Source organism: Toxorhynchites rutilus, chromosome 3, assembly GCF_029784135.1.
Source record: "Toxorhynchites rutilus septentrionalis strain SRP chromosome 3, ASM2978413v1, whole genome shotgun sequence".
NCBI lineage: Eukaryota > Metazoa > Arthropoda > Insecta > Diptera > Culicidae > Toxorhynchites > Toxorhynchites rutilus.
Window position 1 is genome coordinate 241925935 of NC_073746.1, and position 24558 is coordinate 241950492.

General features: G+C 38.5%; 1 protein-coding gene across 1 annotated transcript in view; it reads right to left on the reverse strand.

The window, feature by feature from the left end:
• Nucleotides 1-321: 321 nt before the first annotated feature.
• Nucleotides 322-24558, reverse strand: part of LOC129776456 (arrestin homolog) — a 199114-nt gene continuing 174877 nt past the window's right edge. Inside the window, exons 9-11 of the mRNA XM_055782113.1 lie at nt 22616-22771; nt 20307-20445; nt 322-2535 (exon numbers count right to left, since the gene is read on the reverse strand). Coding sequence (XP_055638088.1) covers nt 1763-2535; nt 20307-20445; nt 22616-22771 — 1068 coding nt within the window. The 3' untranslated portion in view covers nt 322-1762. The remainder of the gene's footprint in view (nt 2536-20306; nt 20446-22615; nt 22772-24558) is intronic.

Genomic DNA, 24558 nt, shown 5'->3' on the forward strand with positions numbered 1-24558 from the left:
GCAACTAGAGACTTGGGGCTTTTCAACAAACCCAAACTCGTATCGATTATGTGTGATTTTCATGAAGAAAAATCGATTTGCATTTACTAGTTGCGTAAAAACACCCCAAATTGGACAAACCAAGATCATTTACCCTACTAATCGATTCTGATCAAATAAATATCCTTCGTGGTCTCATAATTGAATCCACTTACTTGCTTGTTGATATTTAACATGCGTTGAAACTGGCATTAATCACGATCGTTGAGGTCCATGAGGGAATTTCGGACATAATAAGAATATTAGGAGATATATTGAAACAATACTTTTACTTTCTTCCTGCATTCAATAGAATCTATCAAATTCGGCTGACTCGCAAATACATCCTTCCATGAATTACATGACCTGCCTAACAATACCGATCACAATATCCTGACGATGTTTGTATGCCGTAACATCAGGCACCGTGTGCAGTGTTTGTGCAGATAATATCTTTGAAATTAACAGTCTATTTTCCACTAGCGTTCATATTATGTATATGTAAAATTGATAGGAATAAGCTCTATCGTTACGGAAAAATTCAAATTTATATGCTCATTTATCATTGGAAAATATGGAATTGCTCCGAACAATTTCAGACGCCAGCCTCGCTGATTTTATCGGATTTATGAGGTTATGTTGCATTTTGCATCTTATTGTTATCTTGTTGGAGAAAACAATGTCGCCAAAAAATCAACAATCTTTCTACAAACTGTCTTTGATACTGCCAAATCGTTTCATGATGTCACAAATCATAGCGATTGGATTTAATGCTGCATCATTATCATCATTTCTCATTCATTTTCTCTACGCAATACTGACATCATTCATTGTTCTTCGGTCCAAGGATAACATTTCCGCTGATGATTCGTTTCTGCAACTTTATGAATCTACGTGATAGCTAACAGCGACTAATTTTGCTTCGTCCGGTTCAACTTTGTTTTCGTTTGCTTTCCAAGGGGGGAAAATCTTGCAATAGTGAGTTGATTGAGATCCATTTCTATTTGTTCAGGGTTATGTTCGCCCGATTTATTAATCTCCGGCGAATCGATAATATTATTTGGGACTTTGTGAAGTTTTGTGGCTGCTCAGTGTGAACTTGATAAAGCCAAGTAACGGGTGAGTTTTCATAAAGGGGTTCTTGCTAAGACTAGTATAGTAATTAATATACTGACTAGAGAATCTACCTCGTATAACTAATGAAAGAAACAATTGAAATATAAATTGTAATTTGTAAACATTGTAAATTGTAAACAATTCCGTTACATTTTATCCATTCACAACAACGGATTTTGATACTTTTTTTTTGTTTTCAATACAAATAAATCTCAGTGCGTTCATTAATAATAACTACAGATTCCAAATTTGTTTACCTCTAATCCTCAAGGAGTATAAACAGTTTTTTATGTTTCTTTCTCATCACACTAATGACTGCTCAACAGTGGGCATCTATTATACTGGTAACTTTTACAAAATAGACACATTACCTTCAATTCCAACATCACAAATAGGGTGCTTCTGTATATAATAGTGACATATTGTTTATCTAGATATTGGCTAAGAGTCTCATGCTACAGTCCATACAAATAGTGTCGGTGAAACTTCCCTTAATCTGTTTTGTATAAAAACATTCAACGCTTTCCAGCAGGTTGAGATTAAATGGTAAAAATTACATCTATTATTCTTACAGACACAGTGAAAAAAAGTTTGTTGATAGTTTTGCTTGGTTTGGCATTTATGATGATCAATTCTGTGCGATACCATCGTCCGGTACTTGCGGACAGTGGATTTGGGCTTCGACGCTAATCTCTTGCTGACAGAGACCAGCCTCGTTCAGGTTTGATTTACTCGAGTCCGATTTAACCAAGTTACTTATGTTGGTTGTGATGGTTTGGAAGTCTTCGGTAATCACATCGATTGTACTATTGAGGTTATCGTTGAATTTCGAGTTCTTGAACAGTTCCCTCCTGTTGTTCGTTCCGCTATCCTTGACCGAGGACACCCGTGGTGGAGATGATATCGAGTTGGACCGGTTCGGACCGGTTCGTTTGTTCTGATCATTAAGTTCACTGATTCGACCTATTTGATCGTCATTATCGTTGTCATCGTCGGATCCTTTCGTGCTGATCTCCTTGACCGAGGGTGATCTTCCGCCAAGATCTACACTACCTCCACCGTTGCTACTTACCGAATCGGCCTTCCGGCTTATCTCCCGTAACCTTTTCAAACTACTCAGGGTTATGGTGCTACCGCTGGGATCGCTCAGTTCCACATTTCCCAACACGAACGGTAGCTTCAATGAAACCTCTCCTCCCATACTGCTGAGTATTAGCTTGACCTTAACGTAATAGGAAACATAGATGGCGAAAACGTTTTTCTCCTCCGATGCGGAGGGTGCTATCATAAAACCGCGCGGGGCACTTGTAGCGAGCTTTGAGTTGTAGGCCGACGAACTGGGATCGTTGTAATTGCTGCCAAACAGAGCGCCCTCGACGGCGATCCAGTTTTTGGTTGTTCCTGGAACGAATTGATTGAATTATAGATAGAATCTAAATTTCGTATTCAGACATTTGAAATAGGTTATATTGAGTTTGGGAAAAAGAAATCCATTATTTCGGGTGAAATTTGAATATTTTTTTTTCAATATGCTTCGGATTGTTCGATTTGGGTCAAATATCCACCGTTTTGTTGTGAACTTTGTTGTCATTCTAAAGGTTGCTTCAAAATGATTTTCTCATAGAAGTCTTGGTGTTTATGACGGAAAACTCTAGCTATTGATTTTTACAATCTTCGAAAAAAATTCGAAATTCGAAATCGAAATTTATTATCACTTAGGAAGTTTTGCAATGCGAGAAAAAGGTGATATTCGCTTGATGCCAGGTCCGGACTATATGGTGAATGCATAAAAACATCCCAATCAAGAATTGTGTGGCCTTGCGTTGTCCTGATGAAACATAACATCTATTCTGTTGACCAATTCTGGACGTTTCTGGTCAATCGCTAGCTTTAAACGGCCCATTTATTGACAGTAGAGATCTGAACTCAGTGTATTGCACTAAAAAAAATAATTTAAAAGAAAGATTAAAATTTAGAAAAAATAAATTTAAAAAAAATATTGGGTACCAAATAGGGATCAACACACGGGTAGGAGCATGCCCGTTGGTCTCAAATGTTCCTATCTCACGCTTCCACGAAGATCATATTACGACCTTTTTACATTGGGCGTGAACTGGAAATACACACCTGGTGTTGGATCCGAGAACAGGTGTCGAAAGTAGCTAGCTGAAGGGGTGCGAGCGAGTCAGAGCGCTATCTCTCTCTCTCTCTCTCTCTCTCTCTCACGGGGAAGGCCTCTCGGGTCACTAAGTTAGGGGTGCGTCTGTTCTCCATGTTAGGGGTGGCGTCCTGGAAACGTTCCTTTGGCAAGGAAGGACTCTAACATTTGCATTAAAAAAATGGACAAAAATTGCCGATTTTTCATGGGTTTACCTCCACACGCACTGACGAAACTACCCATGCAGCATCAATCACCCATGAGTCAGCAGAAAAAAATTTACAGCTCTAACAGTCGAACTCTAACCGTGATGGCGAAAACATTGAAGCTACTCCGTTCAGAAGTGTGCGTGTTCAAAAAACGGTACCCCGTCGCGTCGAAAACGGACATCGTGCGGCACTTTGTGGACGCCGAATAAGCCCGTTCCGGCATCAACAACATCTTGGCACTATTGGACAACAATCAGAGCATCAAAAGAAAGCTCGGTTCCGGACAGCCGACAACTCTGAGCGACAAGAAGCTCCAAAGAATTTGAGGAAGATTGAGGGGAAAGTGGCTGAATAAGATGGTCAAGTCGTTTTCCCCACGTCCGAATCGCGACGTGGCGGTGGTGATGGACGACGAGACCTATCTCACCCTGGATGGCAACAACTGGCAGGGCACTTCGTATTTTACTTCCTCCACGAAGGAAGTGAGCTCCGAAATGAAGTTTGTTTTACACACCAAGATCCCCTGCAAAAAATAAAAAATAAATTTAAAAAAAAGAATAAATTGCACCTATTTTACTGTAACAATATCGTAACCATAATCACGATTCACAAATTCAGCCTAAATTTGTATGTAATTGTATGATCGATATAACACGAGATATTGATCACTAAAGCCAGCTACAGAGAAAATGATGTAATAACTTTTTCTCCAACCTAATATTTGCGTATTATACATTTCTATTCGTGCTTGATTTAGATTCTGATGCCAAATAACATTCCATGATTGTACTTTTGAGTCGTAAATGCAAAGATACGCGTATATAAGTGCAAATCACAGAAAACGTTATGTGTCATTCTATTTGACGCCGTGAACCACTTGTCCTCGGCAGCCTCATACTATTTCGGCATAATTTTGGTTTATAGATATAGAATGTTAGTTAACTTTTTCTTGCATCGCAAAATATTAACTTTTTGGTGTATCGCAAAAATTTTGAACAGTGTTACTTAAGTTCAATGGGTAATCGCTATCGACTAAAATTCATACGATCGCTATATGAGCAGAAGCCGCGGAGTGATTTTGGGTTTGGACGTTTGGTCGCATGTTGCAAAGCCGATGAAAACCCAAACCTTTAGTCATCTAGAATGGGGAATAGTGAAATCATCTCTATCTCGGTTTGGTATCGATGAAACAAAAAAGTCACAGGAGGGTTTTGTCCGGGACACGATCGCATAGTTCACGTTAGGCTATCTGATGCATGCTGATTTTTGATACGTTTGAAGAATTACATCGTTAAACTCTTTGATAATGATTTGGTGGCCCTCAAAAGGTCCGTTTTGTTTGGTTGTTGGGTATTGTTCGTTCATTCAACCAGTGGTTACAACCGTGATGATGATAATAGTAATTAGTCGTTGGATGATGCGTATCACGATAGAAGATGCCAAAGTGGAATGGAATATGTGTCCCTTTTGGCCCTTGACGGGATGCCTCCTGTGTTTTGTATGGATGGAATAAAGAAGAAAAAACTTCCCAATGTGATTTAAGATAATTATCAATAAATATCGAACACAATTATCAATTTTTCTTATCAGTAAAAACATGTTAGATTATTATAGAGAAAATATATTTGAAACGGAAAAGGTAGTTTTCTTTTATAATTTTTAATTCCTGAGTGTTTGTTCTACCCATTTCCATTTTCGCTTCAAACCCAACGTGACACGATACTATATACCTCAATGCGAATTTTAATTGGACTAACAGTACCTAATATGATATGTAGAGCATATGGGATATTACTTTTTCGAATATTCCTTCTGTTTTCCAATTTTCCTCGCTGTATGAACTTACGTTGGGTATGAATGAACGCAACAAAACAGACAGTTTAAACTGGGCGATCCGTTCTCGAGCGGGAAAACACATTGGTGTTTTATTAATGAAAATTAAAATAAATCGTTTCAAGTCATTTTTAACACAATTGCTACCATATACAATTTTACACTTACACTTGTGTTAAATGTTTCACAATCGGTTGGTCATTGATAGGAAATTTCACGAAGCAACCAACATTAAAGTTACAAATTTAAATTTTATTTGCTAGAAATAATCGCTTCACTCACTTTACTTGCAGTATAAAAATGCCCCCGACTTACATATATTTGCAATGCCGATTTCCCCAGGCACCTTGATTTAGAAATCTCTGATGTGTTGGTTGGAAGAAAAGTTTCCCCTACTTTCATATACAGGCAAACCTTTTTGGTACGGGGGATAGGGACCGCAGAAAAGAATCCTGCGAAACTTCCCCAGTACCTTTAAAAAATCGTGTTCGGTTCACAATTTAAAAAAAAAATTGTGTGATGGATAGGGAACGCATAAAAAAAGTTTCCCCCAAGAAAATAACTCAAATCCGCACCGTTCGATTTCCTTCTGTTTCTTTTGCGATAAAACAGATTGCCTTTTCGTTTGCGCGTGGCTGTGTTTTGCTTTTAGCTGCATGTCGAAACTTGTTTCTAACTGCAACAAGTCATGCGCAACTTAGAGCATTTGATGAAAGGATGGAAATGATTTTAGAAGTGGATAATTGAGACGCAAATATGCTTTTCTTTCACTGAAATGCATATAAACCATCAAAAACTACATGGACGATAACTTCGTCAAATATGCTTCTTTTCATATACCGCACAAAAGAAAAAAAAACCGCACAAGAACAGAAAATCGCACAAAAAAAAAATGCACAACAAAAACCGCATAAAAACAGGTTTTCTTGTATTTGCAATGTCGATTTCCCCGGGGCACCTAGGTTTTGATGTCTTTGTTAGGGAACACATTTCGGTGGGAACAAAAACTCTCCTTACTTTCATGTATTTGCAATGCCGATTTCTCCGTATCTTAAATTTCGACCAATCAGAACGAGGTATTTCCGTCTGGGGATCTTTTTTTTATTCATTGTGGTGAATTATTATGGAGTGGTTAGATCGATGGATGCAAATAACTGAGCAATAATTGTAAGTGCATGAGCCGCCGCATGTGTCGTCAATTTCGGGCAATCAGGATAGGGGTTAAGATTTTTCAATTGTTCGATAGTTAGTTTCATGATTAGTCATATTATTATTTATTATTTTAGTTATTATTATATATTATTTTAGTCAACGTAATAAATTATGGAGTACCGAAATCGATTGACGCAAAATATCAATCCATCATGAAATGACTGACTGACTCTGATGTTTTCGTTTGGCAATGCTTCCTTTTTGTCGATTCACCGCCAGCAAGTTTATAATGCTTTTTTTTGACCGAATGATTCTAAATTATGAAACACAGTGTATGACAAAATAATTACGTCAACCGTGTTTTCATCGAACTGGCAAGGCGTTTCACTGCTACTTGCACCACACCGGAGCTATTCGAAAGTAATTTCCGGTACATTTTATTTGACTAAAGTGCACATAACCGGATTTCACTAGCTGGCTGCCGCCGAATGGGCAGTACACTAGTCTCTCGTATATGGAGGATAAAATGCACCTCAGCGGATGTCGCGGTTTCCTCCACGCAACAACACTGGACGAGATTGTTAGTGGAAAGCAAGCTTTTTGTGCTCCAACACAAAGTACAAGAACGACATCCGTGGTACGTGATTCCACGGCAATCATTGCCCTCGATGGAATTTAGATTGGATTTGGGGTTTGCGTGAACGAAAAAGTGCTCTTGTAACTAGTTTGTTCGAGCAAATATGTTGCATATAATGGAATATTATAGATATTGTTGGAGTAGATATTTTATATTCTTTTCAATCGTATTATTAGCGGGCTATTACAGTGTAATGACTTTCGAATAATACATTTAGCCGTTCAGTCACAACGGAGAACAGCTTACAGAAATTTGATGTCAAGAAGGTACAATATGGGTTGATTTCCTCATACACACAACATCGGAAACATGGTGTTTTATACACGAGGAAAAATCTAGAACAAGGATCTCAACATGATGGTTCTCATTGGTTTATGCTCAATGTGATGATGTTCCTCTAAAATCTGACAAATAAATAAGAAACACAGGCAAAATCCAAAATAACTTTGGGGCTCATGTTCCAGTAGATGGTACTATTGTTGAATTTTCTGGCGTTATCGAAACCCGAGAGATTTTAATTCTTTGCAGCATCTCAAAACAGCTTCCAACGCTGAGTCCTACTATAAAATATAATCTGATACATATCACGATAATGACTTTCTATTCACGAAAACGGTTGAAAATGACGCCAAAAATATTTTTGAATTCATATTATGTTTCGACATTTTTATAAAATGTTTATTTCTGTGTCGAAAGCAATTGCGCATTGAAAAGTATTATTACATCGCATGAACGAACGAGACTGTCATCACAGATGTCGAGTTAGAAAGGAGTGCCAAAATTGACCGCTCCCGTGGTGTCAGTGCAATTTATATTCCTCCAATGATCTACCAGTAGCATCCACAGTTGTGAGATGAAATTACCAGGTGGGAATCAACAGTCCAACAGAGAATATCGATTTGATGGACTGCACGTACGGTGTCGAAGATTTACACTCATTTAAATATAATCTATCCTCTAACAAAAAACTGAAACCAAGCCAAGATGAATCATCGCGAAATGCAAGCAAGTGGAGATGAAGTTGTGGCAACGTGTGGAGATGGAAGAGTGGAATTTTGGCGATATTTTTTCAAACAAGCTCCGGAACTGAGCTGAGAATGTGCTAGACAGCTGACAATGTTTGAGAAATATATTAACGAGTATATCATTTTCAGAATAAATGTTTTCGAATGATGGATATCGTTTTTATAGAGATATAACATTGTTGACAATTTGGCTCCGTTTACACTACTTTGCAATTTTCGGAAATTCGATGCCAATTAAATTTCGGGCTGGTAGCGAAAAAGAACTTTTGAAAAAATAATTTTAATATTTCTTGACTGTGTCAATCAAACAGCTTCCTCTAGCTTCAATAATTTAGATGTTCTTTGATTAATTTTCGAAATTTTCATTATTACTTGAGTTATAGCCATTGTTGTGACGTGTAACTTTAAACTCGTTTTTTCTCGACGCTGCTTTTTCAAGCTGGTGTCCATGATTTCTCAAGTTCTACTGAATCGATACATTTCTAATTTGATACGAATACATATTTATACATCTCTCTGTCGCATGAAACAACGAATATTTGATTTTTTTCAAATAATATTCAATATTATTTTTTTTAAAACTTTTTCAATTCATTTTTTTTTGTTGATTTCTTTGTATTTTTAAAAGATTAATAAAAAGTTATAAAATATTGAATAGTAAACATATTGCTTGTTTTATTTGTGAAGTGCTGGAAAATATGCCAGAAATTCGTGCCTCTACACTAGAATACCCTCAAAGGCAATGCCAATGTGTCTATTAAACACTGTGTATTTCTAAACGTTGATCCGAACCTTTTTTTTGTTAACTAATGGTTAAATAATGAGATATATCAAGATTTCTATTACTAAAATATTCTTTGTTATTTCAGAGATGATTTTTTTTTGTATGTAAATCAAGGCCATAAATATCTTTTTTTAAGTGAAGAAATTGATGAACAACGGTTTTTGATTTATTTCTTCCTTATTCAGGCGATATGTCAGAGAGGTAATAACTCCATCAGCAAAGATATTCGAAGAACTTCGAGCTCTATGGTTCATATCTAGTTATTTTTATTTTTATTTTTCCATTAGTAAAGATTTATTACATCTACTATTCAGAGAATTTTTGTTAAATTTGATTAACAGCTTCAGAAAAAATAATTTTGAAACTGAGTTTTATCGAGCATCAGGGTTGTGTGATGACCAATTGTCTTAAGCTCAAGTACTATAAAATACGCTAACAAAGCTAAAACATTTGGTGCTCAGTTATCATCGTCTCTATTTTGAAGAGTTAGTTCGTGAACTCACATCTCATGAAATAACTTGGACTATAGTGATTGATGTTTTGGGACGCTCGATTGTTTTTGATTTTGATGAATCGATTTTCTTAGGTTTGTTCGATAGTAAATGATGCAGCTTTATCAAGTTGCTTGATCACCAAGGTCCCCGACCCAGTTATCCCGCTCGACACCGATCATCCAGCACTAGAAGTTGACGTCAATCTACCGTCGCCAACTGGATTTGAAGATGTGTCAGATCTGACTTGCCTCAATTTCCAGAAAGCTGATTTCGCTGCATTACATCAAGCTACGGCTCAAGTCGACTGGGAATTTCTGAAGACCATCGAGGATATGGATGCTGCCGTTGCCAGGTTCACCAATGTCATGACTCGCATAATCGCTGATTGTGTACCTGACCGGAGGACTACACAGAAACCAGTCTGGGGCAATAAAACGTCTGCGAGAACTGTAGGCTGCGCTGTCCGTTTGCAAAACAAGAGCTGAACCGGACAATCAACGAATTCAGTTTGTACAATCGCTTCCTGTATAAGCAGTATACGAGGCGTATGTTGAGAAATCTCCGTAGAAACCCGAACCTTTTCTGGTCCTTTGTCAACTCCAAGAGGATGGAAAAGGCTTGCCTTGTATGTTTATGAAGAATCACTCTGCTAACACTGCACTCGAGAAATGCAATCTCTTCGCACTTTAAGCGGGCATTCAATTGCTGTTCGTCCTCCGAAATGCAAGTTGCTGCTGCCGTTAGAGATACTCAAACCAATTTATTGAATCTCGACATCTTTCCAGTTACCAGTGATGTTGTGAGGATGCGCAAATTGAAGTATTCTTTGAATCCAATCCTTCTTGTGTACTGGAAAAATGTGCCTCAAGTCTTCTTCTTCTTCTTGAATGGCGTTAACGTTCCCTGTGGAACTTTTGCCGTCTCAACGTATGCATTAACTAGCGTTATTTATCAATACATAGTTGAGATTTCTTATGCCAAATAACACGCCTTGAATGTATTCCGAGGGGCAAGCTCTAGAATACGCGTGACCACAGTGCAAGTCGAAAGAAATTACTTTGACAAAAAATCCCCTGACCAGAACGGGAATCGAACCCGAACACCCGGCATGATCATGTGAGACGCTAACCACTCGGCCACGGGTGCACTTGTGGTGCCTCAAGTATTGCCTACCCTGTATTGACCCTATTCAATACCTCTCTACAGCAGAGTACATTTCCTTCGCTATGGAAGCAGTCAGTGATGTTTCCAGTACACAAGAAAGGAGACAAACGTAACATAGAAATTACCGAGGAATCACATCGCTTTGTGCCTGTTCAAAAGTTTTTGAAATCATTGTTAATGATGCTGTGTTTTCCTGTTGCAAAAACTATCTGTCATTGGATCAGCACGGTTTCTTCCCAAAAAGATCAGCCCCTACCAATTTGGTCTACTTTGTTTCTATTTGTCTATGTAACAAGGCACTCACTCAGGTGGACGCAGTGTATACAGACCTTAAGGCTGCTTTCGCCCGCCCTGATCACAAAATTATGTTAGCAAGACTGAACAAACTCGGGATTTCATCCAGATTTACGACATGGTTAAACTCGTATCTAACACATAGATGGCTGTGTGTTGAAATTGGACCTGCGCAGTCTTCGACTTTCTCTAATACTTCGGGAATGCCTCAAGGAACTAACCTAAGCTAATTGTTGTTTTCACTATTCATCAACGAATTGTCCTTCTTGCTTCCAACTGAATGCCGCTTGTTCTACGCGGATGACGTGAAAATCTATATGATAATCAGGAACGCACTAGATTGCCATAGGCTTCAGGATCTTTTCGGCCGCTTTGAAGAATGGTGTTTGAGAAATGTGATGTCGCTCAGCATCTCGAAATGCAGCACTATTTCGATGGTGACCGGAATAAATCGCCACAGTAAACAACTGCAACAGAAACAACCGCTTAGAAAAAGTGTAGTAGGCTAGAAATATTTGGCGCGGGAAAAACATCATGTGCCTCACATTTCTATTATAAATTTATTCTCTTGTTCTCGTTTTTCGAAATTTATTCTGAGGACAATGTAATGGGGACGAAGTCCCCATTTGGCGAGGATAAGGAATCGAGGCGGCCCATGCCGCCAAGATGACGCAATCCGAGTCCACCGCCGACCCGCCGTCGGAAGCGGCGGTGTCTCGCACGCAAACCTGGGATCCACTGATTGCCCGGTTAGTTTGAAACATAGGATACGATCCTTTAGCAATGTCCGACCGAGCTCTAGCGAGCGTCGGACGGTATACGTCTGCCCGGGGCGTTACGTTTGCCTGGGGCGATACGTTTGCCCGGTTAATTCTTGTTTTGAAATACAATACCGCGCCACAATATTTATAGCCTACTACACATTTTATAAGCGGTGGTTTCTGTTGCAGTCGTTTTCTGTGGCGATTTATTCCGGGAACCATTTCGATTCATCGGAAGTTCAAGCCAATTGTGTTCAGCTACTCCATCTCTGGCCAAATCCTGTCGCGAGTGAGCCACATCCGCGAACATGGAATGACTCTTGATAATGCACTCAATTTTCGACTGCACTTCAACGAAATTATCGCTAAAGTCAACCGGCAGTTGGGATTCATTCTCAAAATTACGAGTGAATTCCACGATCCAAACTGTCTGCGATCTCTATACTGCTCACTAGTTCGATCCGACCGGAGGAATCGACTGCCTTGCACTGTTGGCGCAAATTAATGTGTATGCGCCTGAACGTATTCTAAACTTCTTGTACTTTGAAGGACGCAGTGTGAACTATGCGTTGCACAATCCTGTTCGTTATATGTCAGTCCGTTTCAACGATGTGTTCGACCTATTTGACTTTAATATCTCTTCGGACACCTTTTACAGACGACTCACTCGTACAGGGTGGGCCATTTAAAGTGGAAGGATTTGTTTTTGCAATAGCAAAGTAAAGAAGTGGAATTTAAATTTTTTTTTTGAAATTCATTTATTTTGGTCCAAGGAGATTTGTTCTAACTACTTTTTGATTATGTATCTCGTAAATGACCGCCTCTGGCCTTGACCGCAAAATGTGCCCTTTTTTCGGCATTTTCCATCACTTTGCCCAATGTTTCAGCCGATATGGCAGCAATTTCTTTTCGGATATTGTCTTTCAGCGCAGCCAGGGTCCTTGGTTTACCAGTGTATACCTTGGATTATAAATATCCCCATAAAAAAAAGTCAGGAGGCGTCAAATCAGGTGATCTCGGTGGCCAGTCATAATCGCCGTTTTTCGATATTAATCTTCCGGGGAACATTTCGCGCAATAATTTGGTCGTGGCAGCCGCTGTATGGCATGTAGCGCCGTCCTGTTGGAACCAGTAATTGTCCAATTCATTTTCACGAACAAATGGCAATAAAAAATCGGTTATCATTGTCCGATAACGCTGCCCATTCACGGTTACCGTTGCTACATTTTTGTTTTCAAAGAAGTACGGGCCGATGACTTTATCGGCATAAATGCCACACCACACAGTAACTTTTTGGTCGTAAAGAGGTTGCGTTTCGATGAATTGAGAGTTTTCAGTAGCATAAAATCGACAATTTTGTTTATTCACTCCTCCATTCAAGTTGAAATGCGCCTCATCACACATTATGATTTTTTGCCAAAAGCCACGTTCATTTTTGGCCATTTCGATGGTCCATTTCGCAAGATCAAGTCGACGTGGTAAGTCAGATGGGTTAAGTTGTTGAGCCATTTGAATTTTATACGGAAACATTTTCAAATCAACACGAATTATGCGTCGGAGAGTGGTTCGAGCGATGCCTAACTCTTGCGAACGATGGCGACCTGATATCGATGGAGTAACTGCATCACTGGCTCGAACGGCATTAATATTCTCGTCGAAACGTCTTGGTCGTTGTCTGGACAGATGACTGGCATTACCAACACTACCAGACGATATAAATTTGGCATATAATCGACGTATAGTGTTGTCTCCAGGCGATGTTTTATCTTTATTTTTATTTTTCCACGCACGTTTAGTTAACACAATTGAGAAGTTATTTTGAATGTACAGCTGAACAATTTCAGCGCGTTGTTTAGGTGTGTATTGTTCCATGGTTAAAATTGTACTGAAATGACGCTTCCAACGCGGTATGACATTTGTTAATCTGACATCTCTGTCAAAAGTTATGGGGTTGCCAGATGCTTCCACTTTGAATGGCCCACCCTGTAGATGAATAATTATGTATTGTCTTTATACTGTTTGACCATTGTATTCGATTTAGTAGTGATGTTTAGCTTTAAGAAAATCATTAAGACCAAATGCGAGTCAGATGATTTAAAGAAATAAATACGCTATAAATAACGATCGTAAAATTGGGGATCATCGAGAATTTTACTCGGGATAACACATACGACCAGAGCCATACAATTTCACTTCAATTACGCGTCGTCACTCAATAATGAGTCTTTCGCCTGTCAATATGCTGCCAACTCGTGCAGACTGAAAATAGTGCTACTCTCTGTTCAAGCTCAATAAAGAGGATATCACTCCACCTTCAAACAGTCTCGTTTCGCTTCACGTCCATTTATTTCATTCTTCGCACCGAAGCGTCAAATCGTCAAATGAAAGGAAAGGTTTTTATATCGAATGAAAGTGTCTTATTTCGAATGGAAATTTCGTAGAAGCTCGAACCGTATTCAACGAAACTAATGAAAATGACGATGTTAAAAAATTTGCAGTATACTGGCAGGCGTAATCAGTTGTCGGCGCTGGTTGTAAGACTAATATGCCTTCAAGTGCCTCTTTTAATCCTACTTTTTTGGAAGACGGTCCGGTAAAATCCAGTTTGGAGAAATGAAATCGAATGAAACTTTCAATTGAAAGCAGTCATCGTTCTTTCACATGTGAAACTGAAAGCGACATAAAACCTATTCAAATAATAATGAATAGGGCACTTTCAATCGTCAAGTTAAAGCGTCTGCTCTCAAATTCAAAGGAAACGACAGCAGAACAAAAACGAAATTGATGAATCGATGTTTCAGTATGCGTAGTGGATACACATTCTTTCGGAAATATGAAGATCCCGCAATTTCAACATAGTAGCGCTGCAGGAAGTGTGCTAAAAAGGTTTGATAGTGCGATAGTTTCAAGGTACCATCAAGAACACCATCTACCTGAGCTGCGGCAACACACACGAGCTGGGAACACATCCTGATGAGGGGGAATGTAGAAACGGCCATTGACTGGTGTCCAATCAACGAAAGAATGTACAGATTGAGGATGCGAGGTCACTTCTTCAACATCAGGATCATTAACGTCCACAGTCCCCATCTAAGTTGCACCGATGGTGATAGAGAAGAACTCTACGCGCAGCGTGTATACGACCGCTGCCTGAAATATCGTCATCGGTGATTTGAACGCTCAGGTCGTCCAGAAGGAGGCGTTCAGACCGATAACTAGTATATTCAGCGTCCAACCGCGAACCAAAGAAAATGGCCTAACACTTATCGACTTCGCTGCCTTCAAGAACATGGCCTTATGTAGTGCCTTCTTTCAGTACAGTCATAAAATTTCATAAAAATCGGAGAGGGTCGGAGCAGCGGTCGGTTGATTTGGCATGGAATTCGTGGAATTATTAGAAAGTTATGGTGGCTTTGAAAAGGATCGATGGGTTTGCGTGGCTTTGTAGAAGCAACGGAAGATCATTGATACATGATTTATCCCTATTCTCGTGTGAACAATACACGAGATATGTGATCTTATAGCTAGTGTTTATACAGGGTTTTCCAACTTTAAATTCCGAAAGTAAATTGAAATAAAACACACTTAGAATTCGAATTTCGATGAAACTTTTATTTCAAATTAAAGTTTGGTTTATGCCATTATGTGTAAAATACAACATCATTCAAATATCCACCTAAGGCTTCCTCACACACCTTGATCCAAAAAACAAGTAATTTTCGATGACTTTCCGGTACATATGGAGCGGTATCTCGGTCAAAACTTCACGAATGTTGTCTTTCAAATGTTCAAGAGTTTGCGGAGAGTTGGCATAGACACGGTCTTTCGCATAACCCCACAAAACAAAGTCTAGCGGGTTCAAATCGCATGATCTGGACGGCCAATTGGCATCACCAAAACGCGAAATTATGCGTCCCTCAAATTTTGTTCGCAATATGGACATGTTCGGTCGTGTTGTGTGGCACGTGGCGCCGTCCTGCTGAAACCACATGTCATCCGTATCCATATCTTCAATTTATGGCAAAAAAAAATCGGTTAACATGCGGCCATAGCGCTCACCATTCACAGTTACCGTCTCGCCGTCCTCATTTTCAAAGAAATACGGCCCGATGACTCCACCAGACCATAATGCGCACCAAACAGTGACTTTTGGCGGATGCAATGGCCTCTCAACAATCACGTGTGGATTTTCTGAGCCCCATATACGGAAATTTTGGGTGTTCACATAGCCACTGAGCTCGAAATGTGCCTCATCGCTGAAGAAAATTTGATGCGAAAATTCAGCATTTTGCTGCTGTTGTTCGTTCACCCAAACGACGTATGGCCGACGCATTCCATGGTCACCACGCTCTAATTTTTGTACCAGTTGGACTTTATATGGATGTAGGTGCAAGTCCAAATGCAAAATTCGCCACAATGATGTGTTTGACAAGCCCAATTGCTGAGCACGCCGTGGAATCGAAACATTCGGGTCATCCTCCACACTGGCAGCAACAGCAGCAATATTTTCGGCCGAACGCACATTACGATGATGCACAGGTTTCACAATATCCGCTACGGATCCAGTTTGTTCGAATTTACGCACTACATTAGCGATTGTGTGCTCTGTAGGCCGTCCATGACGACCAAAATCCGTCCGTAATGCTCGAAAAACATTTGCCGGTTTTTCATCATTTTTATAGTATAATTTAACAAAATTAACAACGTTGTGCGATGCTAAAACGATCCATATTGTAAAATGGCAGACATTCAACTAACGATATGACGCATTGGTTGACAACTATGTCAAACGGTTGTCAGCGCAGGGCTGTATACTTTCGGAAGCCTGAAATGGAAAACCCTGTATATTCGCCTGGGTACCAATAGCAGTCACATGCGATTCTCTATCTCTTCCGCTATTATTTGTTTACCTTTAACAAACACATAAAATCAATCCACCTAACGGTTTGAGAATCGACGTGGTACGTTTTATTTAATACATCTATTATGCCCGTCAGCGCAAACATGTTTTCTTCATTCATAGTCTGAGAATGTACTCTGAGGCGAAAATTTTCGCGTGTCCAAAATTTAATTACTACTTCCCACACCAAAATTACTATTTTCTCACACCAAAATTTAATTACTACTTCGTGCATTCGATGAAGAGGTATTAACGCGCGAAACCTTACACCCAAACGTAACGTTTCGTTCTTGAACCTTCCAACTAACAACCCAGTAAAGAATGGAAAGACCATATTGAGCATATTGAGGTTTTAGGGTGCAATAAATGTTTCTATGGTGGTTAGACTCTCCACCCCCCTCTCTAAGGGGGGGGCTGCCATACAAATGAAACACAAATTTCTGCATTAGTCTATAATTAATTAAGCAAATGAAACCAAATTTGGCATGTGGAGGTTTTAGGGTGCAATAAATGTTTTTACGGTGGTTAGATACTCTTCCCTCTCCTATAAGGGAGGGCTGCCATACAAATTTCTGCATTACTCGAGAATTTATCAAGCAAACGAAACCAAATTTGGCATGTGGAGGTTTCACGGGGCACGAAACGTTTCTATAGTAAATACAATCCTCCCCCCTCTCTAAGGGGGCTGCCATACAAATGAAACATAAACCTCTGCATAACTCGAGAACTAATCAAGCACAATTTGGGATGTTAGGGTTTTTGGTTATGAGAAATGTTTCTATAATGATATGACACCCCTCCCTCCTCTGAAATGGAGAGGGGGTCCCATAGAAATATTACACATATTTCAACCAAAAATATTCCAACCAAACATGACAATTGAAAATTTTCGGAAAACTCTGAAGGAAGAAGGGAAAATTCGGAAAATTAAATTCCCATATGTTTTACAATTACATAGTGACAAGTGCTGTTAGTCCATTTGATGTTTGCGCTAGCGAAGTTGATCTTTGTTCGAAACTGGAAATGGATTTTAATATGATGAAACTCATTCCTATATCTTCTTCTATCTATACCAAAAAAAGGATTGCCGGATGTGTTGATAAGAGCAGAACTCGAGGACGGAATTGTCCGATTTAGAGCTGTCTTTATTCTAACATATTTTCTGTATAAAACATTTATTCCATGTAACGGAGAAACATGTTATTTGCAAGTGGTTGAAAAATCTTGAACGAGAACTGTGTCTGAAAATAATCTGATATTATTATGGTGAGTTTTGTTAGAAATACTAGAAATTTTATAGTAAAAGGTAAATTCAACGGGGTCGATTAGAAGATCAATCATTGGACAGTTCTGCGATTGGACCCATGAACTTGCTCATAGTAAGAAAACGTGAATGTTTGAAAGTATTGAAAACAAAAAACAAATTTTGGGCGAAGTTTGCCGGGTCAGCTAGTTGTCAATATATGGCAACACATAAACATATCTTGTGTTGTACTTGTCGCATCGGGTCATACTATACGGTTATTTAAAGACGACAATCTGTGCTACAAGTTTCGTTTTGACGGTGTTGTAATTGTCCCTTTCAGTCTCAAGTTATAGCGCGTCAAAGATGGAGTCCACCAAGCAAGAAAATCGCCATATTTTATGTTTTTACCATCTGCGAGGTAAAACTGCAACGAAGGCGGCCGAAAACAATCGTGTTATAATGAAGTTGCCTTCTAAATGGCAACAAGTTTGCGAAAAAAACGGCGCGTATTTGACTTAAATTGGATAATTTTAAGTATGCTAAATAAAGCGTCAAATTTCGATCAGAAATACGACATTTCTTTTTCCCCAACCCTATATATGTGAGAACTATCTAGTCAGTCGGCTAAAATCTAGTCCTGGTGGAAGGGTTTGGCTCTAAATTGGTTCATTGCTTTATCATTGCGTCCCATGCAAGCTATTCGTAAAACACGGAAAACATGCTTCAATTTCAACTTCTTGAAACTCTTTCATGGTAGCAGGTTGGATGAATGAGAGCGCAAAAAGGTTATTACCTTCACCGTAAAATTTTATTTCTGACACGAAAACCGAGTTTTAAAACAAAAAGAAAATTGTAGACTATTCAATAACTGTCATTCGCTATGGAAGTAGTTATACTATTTTCGAGTTGGTATTTTGCACTTATGACATGGGGCATGTCATTTTGGTTTGTCCGATTTAGCGTATTTTTACGCAACTAGTAAATGCAAATCGATTTTTCTTTATGAAAATCACATATAATCGATATGAGTTTGGGTTTGTTGAAAAGCCCCAAGTCTCTAGTCGCTAATACTACCATAAAGCGTTGAAATTATTCAAATTTTTATGTTTTTTAACCATTTTCCTCAAAGAGAAATTATGATCATGGTTTGTCCAAAAAATGATCATGGTTTCCGGTTTTAGAGATCACCATTTTTGAATGAAAAAAATGGAATTTTCAAGTAGATGTTGCATTTATCATTGTTTGTGTTTAGTGTCATATTGATTCATTCATAAGTTAGGCTTTCTTCAGAATATTGCCCTTTCTTGGGCATTTTAACCCTTTCTCGTACAACATCGAGTCTCACTCGATGTGAAATGATTGAGCCAAAACGTATAACATCGAGTCTCTCTCATGGTGTGCTTGCATATCACAAAACGCTAAAATGCTCTATAGAGTAGTGAAATTATTCGATGCGGTACCCATCGAAGCGTTTGCATTTGGTCCGGTCTTTTGGAAATTAAATCGCACGTGAAGGGGTTAAAAGTTTTCACCTCAACACAATAAACACCATAGAAATCATGTGGACGAAACAACATTAGTGAATTGGACAACTCATGATGAGAATTGAGGTCATCGAAATGCGTTAATTTAACCCTCTACCGCCCAAGTTTTTTATTTGTCCAAAAAAACCTACTCCACTTTCATCTCGAATTTCCGACTTTCAACATAAAATACTCCTAGCAGAAAGCTGTCAGCAGAAAAACAATGTGTATGTGTGATAGATGAAAATATTCTAAAGACGTTCCAGTGAAGGTGAACATTGAAAATAATGTCTGAATAATTTGTAAAGCGAATACGCGAAGCCCGTCTAAAGGCGGGCATGTTCTGTAGAGGGTTAATGGTTTAGCTATGTGAATCTGATACAAATGGTGTGCAAGTATGATGTTTACAATATTTTGCAAGTGTAATAATCCAAAAAAGGCCTGAATACGTGTCAAATAATAAAAAAGTGGACAAACCATGATCATATTTTCAATTGAACAAACCAAAATCATTTACCTTACTAGATTTTTTTTTGCTCGTAACAACAGATAATCTATAATATGAGCGCATTGGAAAAAAAAGTAGGACTTTTGTTATAAAGTAGCTAAAGTACAGTTTGTAACAGTTTTGAAGATACAATTTTTCGTTCTTACCCGTGTACGACGGCACTAATAGTATTTGTAATTTCGCTTGTAATTTGTGTTCATGAATGTGCACGGGTAGAAGGTATGGAATAATATTGAACTCCGAAAATAATAATCCTGGAATTTCTTATTTTTCTGATAGCGTAAAGTCGTTGTCGTTTGAAGGTTCTAGTTTCTCCTATGCATGTTTCAGTTTCTGACGAGAACGTATTATTCAAAATAATATCCATTCGTTAGGGAGCAGGAGATTCGACAACTAGAGTGCCATTTTCACTCCATGTACATCCTTTCAACATGGAGTGAAAAAACATTCCAGCAACACACCGCCAAACAAACAGGAAACTTACCTCTGACCGGAAGCAGTGAGTACGAGGCGCGCAGAGTGTCCCCTGGTCCGATGTGTTTGCTCACGTCGACTTCGGCGACGATGTTTTTGAATTTTCCATTGCTGAACATGCAAACGTCCACATGCTGAACGGCCACCAGCTGTAAAACGGAATAAATACAACAGGGAGTGTGTTAGCTTCGTGTTTGTTTGCAATTCCACCGACCGTATTCGGAAAATGCGGCAATCCCGTTTATCGTAACGTGAATCAGCGTATCAGGGTAGTAAAATTTGCACGTTGATTCACAATAAGTTCAGTAGCAAAACTGAATGGTCCCCTCTGGGATCCACTCGAGTGATAATGGTTGTACTGTGTTACGTGTGGTGATTTCTCTTGGTTATGACGGTTTTAAAATTTCCCTATTCCCTGTTGATTCAACCCATTTCAAACGTCTTTTTAGATTTCAAATCCTTATTTTACCTTATTTTAGCTTGTTGAAAAAACATAAAAATTAAAAATTAATTACATACCAGTGTCACAAAATTGCTGCAAGTATTTAAACGTGCTTTTGTTTAATTTGCCTCAAGTTGTTTGCAGAACCCCATTTGGACACTCGAGTGCGACGCTGTGGGGGAACTCGTTGCATGCGCTTTTAACGTCTGTGTTCACTTGGAATAGGAAAAAGGCAACAATGCCATTCATATGAACGACAATCCTTGAATGCATCGTTGGGAAAAAAGTATATAGCGGCGCTCAAGCGATGGGGTAAGGCTGTTTCATTACTATATCTGCATCACTCCAGTACAATCCAACCTTCTGCTGGTTGCATACTTTACATTCGTTGCCAGCAGTACAGGTTGGGTGGATATCAAGCAGGGTTCACAAGGAAGCTGACTACCAGCATGATATCTGTACAGCGAATTGCTTTCAGTGTTTCCATTTGCATTATGTTTGTATTTTCCCTGTATGGCTCAAGGTGAGATTTCGATAAAATTGGGTGAATTTCATTTACTTCCACCTGGCTTTCTTACAGTATTTTTCCCATGCTGAGTTTTCATTTGATTTGCATGAGTTTCATTGGCATTTATTTATTTCGGCGCAGTTGCAAATGGAAATACAAATTTGGTACATTAAGAGAAATGGAAATCCATACTCGAAACAATCATTTCAGTCACTTTTTAAACGTTTATGACTTAATTTATTAGGAATAGAGATTGATGATATTGATCAAAATCGTAGAATTGTAAGTAAGAAACAAAAAATTGTTTAACATCTAATTTTTGCCAGTATAATGAATTATGGAACTAACTCGGCAGTTAGATCATGGCTTATGCTTTGTGATCAGTGGAATATTCCAGCGACTTCAAACAAACCAAAATATTAAAAAAAATTGAATATTTACATCTACAATACTAAGGAATATTAACAGCTGCAATTCGAATCTGTACCACGAACAGCAGCCAATCAATACGCTTGAATTTCCCCAAAGCGGTCGGGAGCTGTTTTGTGTTGAAGATATCAAAACATCACTTTCCCCGAATACACAACATACTACCCACAGTCGACGGGAAGCCTTCATCGCAAATCCGCCCGCTTGTAATTATAAGTTTAACTCGCTAATACATGGCAAAACAAGCCGACGTTTCAAAGAAGAATAACTAATGAAAAACCAACACATAAGCGCAAACTCAATTAATTAAATTCCTTCCAAGAGAGTTTGCCTGAGGCTTCCAGCTTTCGGGATTGCTCACTTTTTAAGGTTGTTCTCAAATGATGGAGGTGATGCATGAAATTTCCCGTCATCGATATTGCAGATAATTATTTTATTATAAACTTCAAATTCGAATTTCATTATTCCTCAGCTAGAATTGAATGCTCACCCCAACAATTAGAATTTCTACCACGATGTCGCTTCTCAGTATCATTGAATTCCCTTTACCTCTTCGAAGCCGTTCTGCTTAAAGGTGTAAAAAATGTTTTCTTTGACAACACATGCAACTTACATACGATATATATTTCATCCGTCGACGGAAAATCTCCGAGGCAAACTCGTCGACATGAGTGTCATTAGATACAGTCGTGAAAACATACCAAAACGAGCAGGAATTTCAATGGAAAATAACTGCGAAAAAAATGACACGCCTTGCGTCATAAGGCGTGTACGCAATCACACAGATAGCAAAATACCTTTCGAAAGCCATCCAAAAAGGTGTCGTAAAAAGTTTCCCATCTCTACGTGACAGTTTATTTTCGGTCGGATTTACGCGGTGTTGATTAAAAGAGGTGGCTTGAAACACTTGAGAGAGAAGCATGTAGAAGATTAAACTTACCCGGATTTTCCGCACAATTTTCCGGCTGTCGTTCTTTATGTCGAGGGTTACCGTTACGTTTTCGCCATGCACGTAAGCCGCTTTGTTGAGTGAGGCCTTCAGATTAACTCGCCCGTCGGCCCACAGGAAAGGTTTGTCCACCGATACTTGAGGACCCTGTTGTTTTTGGAGGGAAGGAAATCAGAGAGAAATGGGAGATGATTATTATGTTATTTTGTCCCTATCCATGTTGAGACGAGCACTTCTGGTGAATCGGAATTAGTCGCTATTTCGCTATAGCACAATGAAGAACAGTTCGAAAGAGATACAATCTGGCTCAAGATATGCGTGTGTTTCTGCAAACATTTTAATGAAAAACTATGACTAGATTGATTGAACTCCCAGTTATGATGAGCATGGCAGGCAAAAACCAATATAACGCTATTCTCCATACTATGGTGGCTCGTAGAGTGATGAAAAAAACAATTTTATGGTTTAACACGTTGAGCTCCGGATTGTTCTTACTGCGTTTTCTATTCAGTCCGCATCGAGAGCCTTTGCACAATATATACGTTTGCCCCCACTCCCAAAGATATTTATTGTATAGAAAGAAAATAGTCAGGAATTCGACTAGAAAGTAGTCACATATGGAAAAACATCGGAAAAACAAACTTTTTTTTTTATTAATTTCCTTATTTTTTAACGGTCAGTCCCAGTGATGAACGTTTTTATTAACGAAAAACTCTATGTCAGTACGCGGGACTCAACGTGTTAAACACCACTTTATTTCTCAGATCATTCTTTTTTTTTCCTATCCCGAGATTTATTGAAAAAAATAAATAAATCGTAAGATTAAAAAAAAAATCTACGAACTAACAGGAAAAAAATTGGCATCTCTGATTAATCTGTATACATATTAACTATTCTCTGAAATAAACAATGCGTGGGAAAAGGTACTCTAAGTTTCCAGAATTTTAAGTTTTTAAAAATATGTTGGATTTATATATTTACTAGCTGACCCGACGAACTTTGTCCCGCCCAAAATAGATTTTTTGATTTGAATACTTTCAAACATCCACGTTTTCTTACTAAGTGAACGTTAGTGAGTCCAATCACTGAACTCTTCATTGATTGATTACCCTTTGACCCTTCACAATTTCCTTTTATATAAATTGTCTAGTACTTCTACAAAAACTCGTCCTTATAATATAAAATTAGACACAATTCTCGTTGAAGATTCTTCAAGCATTTGGAAATAACATGTTTCTCCGTTGAATGGAATACATGTTTGATACAGAGAATATTACAAAAGACAGCTCAAAAAAATTAACAGAATTACAGTGGATTTTGTAAAGCACTATAAAAATCCTGTTTCTGGCCCTTTTTTGAAATCAATGCAAAAAAAACTGAAATATTTTTTTTTTCGTCAAAGTAGCAAATTATCCTTGTGCAGAATTTATTGGAGTTTTCAAAACTTCTTACTTCTTACTTAATTAAATAATTAATTACAATGAGTTATTAATTATTTGTTAGAACCATACTGGGTAAGAATTCGCCTTTTGCTGATACCTTTTAATTTAAAGCTGTAATAGTTCGGCAGGTAACGATAGGAGTTAGAAAGATAATTGCCGAGAGGAGTAAGTCGGGGCATTCTATCATGTCCACTGAATTGTAAGTTTGAGCATAGCCTAACCACAAAACACATATGTTCATACTGTTCATATTTTAGTTTTGAAGCGCAATAAAATAAAGCTGTCGAAAACCAGTGACCTGTTTCGATTACTCCCTCAAATCGCAACACCGATATTGTTGCCCACTACACCTACACATACCAAGATAAAAATATTTACGTAAAAAATTCGAAAGTTGTAGCTTTAAAATGATGTGCATCTCATCGATATGAGTTTATTTTTCACGGAGTTACAGCATGTCAAAAATCACTTAAAATTTCCGATCTCGCACTC